The sequence below is a fragment of the Aplysia californica genome, unplaced genomic scaffold, assembly GCF_000002075.1.
Source record: "Aplysia californica isolate F4 #8 unplaced genomic scaffold, AplCal3.0 scaffold00019, whole genome shotgun sequence".
NCBI lineage: Eukaryota > Metazoa > Mollusca > Gastropoda > Aplysiida > Aplysiidae > Aplysia > Aplysia californica.
The window spans coordinates 152782-156110 of record NW_004797289.1 but is presented as its reverse complement, the minus strand read 5'-3'; the positions used below and the strand labels follow the sequence as shown (position 1 = coordinate 156110).

Sequence of the window (3329 nt, the reverse complement as noted above, 5' to 3'; positions counted from 1 at the left end):
CCAAAACTTGCTAGTTTCACTTTGATTTTTAAAAACTCAAGTAGGGTAACTCTGTTCGCAAAGAGTGCGCTTTTGTGAAGAGGGCGCCACCAAATTTTGAGGACACTTTTTTAATTGGCTCAAAGAGAGAAGTGGCCCATCTTGTTATGTACTATCTTTGGTAGTGCTGGGCGGCTAGGTTCCCGATTATTGAAAGCTAGGAATCGTAGGAATCGACTCCGAACTCAATTACTAACTTTATAATGATGTGATTTCTTCCAGTGGTCTCCTGGTTGGCTCCGAACATCTTCAGGATTTAGATAACCTTGATTTCGGAACACTATGAAGCATCAACTTTCATTTTTCAAAAATTAAATCAGAAAACAAAAGAAGATTTTAATAATTTTAGAGTAACTGGTAACCGTTGGTTTACGTAAAAAGGAGCCGGAACTTTACTTCCTCAGCATTAATCGTGGGTATCGGTTCCAAAATCGATTTTTCGCCCAGCTCTACTGTCAAGGCCACCCTGAGCGAAGTGTTGGGAGACGGCACCTCAGCAGAAATGTAGAAGTATTCGATTAAAAACTAGTAGCTTCCCAAGAAAGCAATCAAACTCCTGCAGTTTGTTTGTTGACAGATGAGGCCAATCATGACATCACAAACACCAGACCCAACTATATCTTGTAGGGCATTTACTCGTTTAAATTAAAGAATAAAAAATGAAATAAATAAATAAATTATATCTTAAAAAGAGAATAAATAAATGCAAATTAACTGCGCTTGACCTACTGATGCGAACTTCATAGTCCCACATTGAACAGGCTACATACAATAAAGACTGACGTCTGTTTTGTAAAGGCATAGGCTCTTTAACGTTAAGGGCAGGCTTTGTTCATGATAGACATAACCCGCCACTTAGATTATCAAAATAAATATTGTCGATGGGTGCTCCAGGCATTAATTTTACAGTTAATTAATTATCTAAATATTATGGCAGATGGGTGTTAGAACATTTTTACAACTCTTAAATGATCTTAAAAGTGTCGAAGGATGTTTAAAACGTTTTACAATAACTTAAATGATCGAAACAGTGTCGATGAACGCACAAAACACTTAACGAGAAGTCAAAGCACAGTTTACTCACAGTTCTCGATTTCATTGATGAGTTTATCCTTATACTCGTCCATCTTTTCCTTTAGCTTGTCCCCCGCCCCTCCGCCCCCTGGCGAGCTCGTAGAGACATCAGGGAGGCCGGCAGCGTCTGGACCGCCCGTGACACCTTCCTGGGCAGGGTTTAGAGCATCAGCATCAGCCGCTCTCTTGACCCGCGCCAGAAGGGAGTCCATGGTGACCACGCCTGTCTGTCTGACGTCACAACCCCGCGGCGCGAGCGTCCTCTAGCGGCGTTAGGGGTCTCCTGGTGGCCTGGCTATCTGCAGCAGCTCACTATGGGAGGAGCACGGGAGAAACAAAAGAAGGGGAGGGGGGGGGAGGAAGGGGTGGTTAGAGAATTTAAATACACAGATTTGGAGTCGTTTATCTAATTCAGTCGTTAATCCACTGGAACGTCTGTGTCGTCGAATTTTTTTGTTTTAAGTCATCAGCAACTACAAAAACAACAATAACGACAATGACAACGAAAACAACAACAACAACAGCAACAGCAAAACCATAGCAACAGCCACAACAACAGCAGCAACTACAACCACTGTAACAACAGCATCACCCGTACACGCGTAAGCCACAGGCCAACGGTGCAGTTCAAGAACAACAGCTGTACACCAAGCTATGATTACAGCCAGATTTACCCCCCCCCCCCTGCAAAGAGGATTATAGATTACCAAAACATCGATATCAGAGCATCTCAACAGGCGAGTTTATGACACATGATGCCAAGGTCACTCCCTATAGTGATTTTAGTGTCTAGCATGTTATTTATCCACATTGAATTCGTTCTACATTCCAAGTCTACATAGTCTCACGATACGTGACGTGGAATCCGGTTTTGTCAATTTTTGGGCAAATAGAAATCGGTATTGCCTGTTCATAAGCCTTGATTTGGTGAAGAAAAAAAAACAACCCATAATTTATATTCACATGTATCTTATACCTAGTGCCCATTGGGGGATCGACAAACCGATCGCTACCGATCCTCCCATTTGCCGCCTGAAGAACTGCGAGTCGCACGATCGGTTCGTTCCTCACGATGGTCGCTTTGCGCCCTCAATCTGGCTAGCCCCGCCTTCCAAACCGAATAGAACTGATCGTGTTTCAAATGGGCACCCCGTATTCGAGAGTAGTCGAGATTTAGATTTGGGACTGACTGAAGGAGTTGGGGGTCACATCTTGCTTGAAGAAACATAAGTGAGAAAATAATTGTCAAACTTTGATGACGGATGACTTCAAAAGCTTGAGTGTGCTTAGAAATTGCAAAATTGTATTTTTGTGCCTTTGATCAAAGTTTTAAAAAAAATGAAGTGTGTTTTTTTTTTAAAGGACATAAAAAGTGTTGAGCCCGAAAACTTTATTATTTGCGCGCTAAGGTATGGTCAGTGTTCTTATACCGTAAATATTATACCTTCCGTTCAAAGAAGAATCAAACCCAAAACACGAATATAACTGAACTTGGGCTTAGTAGTACTTTTTCACTTTCACTGAGAAAAAAAGTGGATTTTGGAAATGACTTTAAGTCAACAAAGAAAGTCAACTTCAATACTGAAACTAATCAACTATTAAAGTCTCTGCGTGGGCTGTTGGCGGGTGCTCTGGTGTAGTTTGCTTCTTCTTTCCTATTAAACATCTATCGTCCTTATCTCCCCTTCTTCTTTTTTTATGTTTGTTACTCTCTTGTGACACCTCTAATCTTCTGGCGCTCATTTGACCTTATATTATGCAGTTGCGAGCCCTGTAAAAACCTCTGCTAAAAACAAAACAAAAAAATAAATAAATAAAGTTTCTGCGCATACAGAATAGGTCGGTGACGTGTTTAATACTTATGGAATACAATAATACTGGCCCGATTAATACCTTAGCAAAGACATATTTATCTCTACCACAGAGACAATATTATTAGTATTATTATTTTTCGCTCTCGCTGAAATGCGTATTTCTTCTTACTGGGGCACCTAATTAATCGCAATAGCCGTAGACGTCACAGAGGCACCTGATTTCCTACGTCATCACTGGCTGACAATAAAGGTCAGGACACCGGTGGCTGGAGGGTGCCACGGGTAGGTCCTACTTTTTTTTATTTCCCTCTGTCTGTCTGTCTGTCTGTCTGTCTGTCTGTCTGTCTGTCTGTCTGTCTGTCTGTCTGTCTGTCTGTCTGTCTGTCTGAATGTCTGAATGTC

General features: G+C 41.5%; 1 protein-coding gene across 2 annotated transcripts in view; it reads right to left on the bottom strand.

Moving 5' to 3' along the window:
- The window catches only part of LOC100533340 (synaptotagmin, p65), a gene marked incomplete in the record, with an annotated part of 23608 nt that extends 22187 nt beyond the window's left edge, over positions 1–1421 (bottom strand). The window contains 1 exon segment of one of the 2 annotated variants that reach the window (NM_001204636.1): positions 1125–1421. In NM_001204636.1, coding sequence (NP_001191565.1) covers positions 1125–1325 — 201 coding nt within the window. 2 annotated transcript variants of the gene reach the window in all.
- Between the last annotated feature and the right edge of the window lie 1908 nt (positions 1422–3329).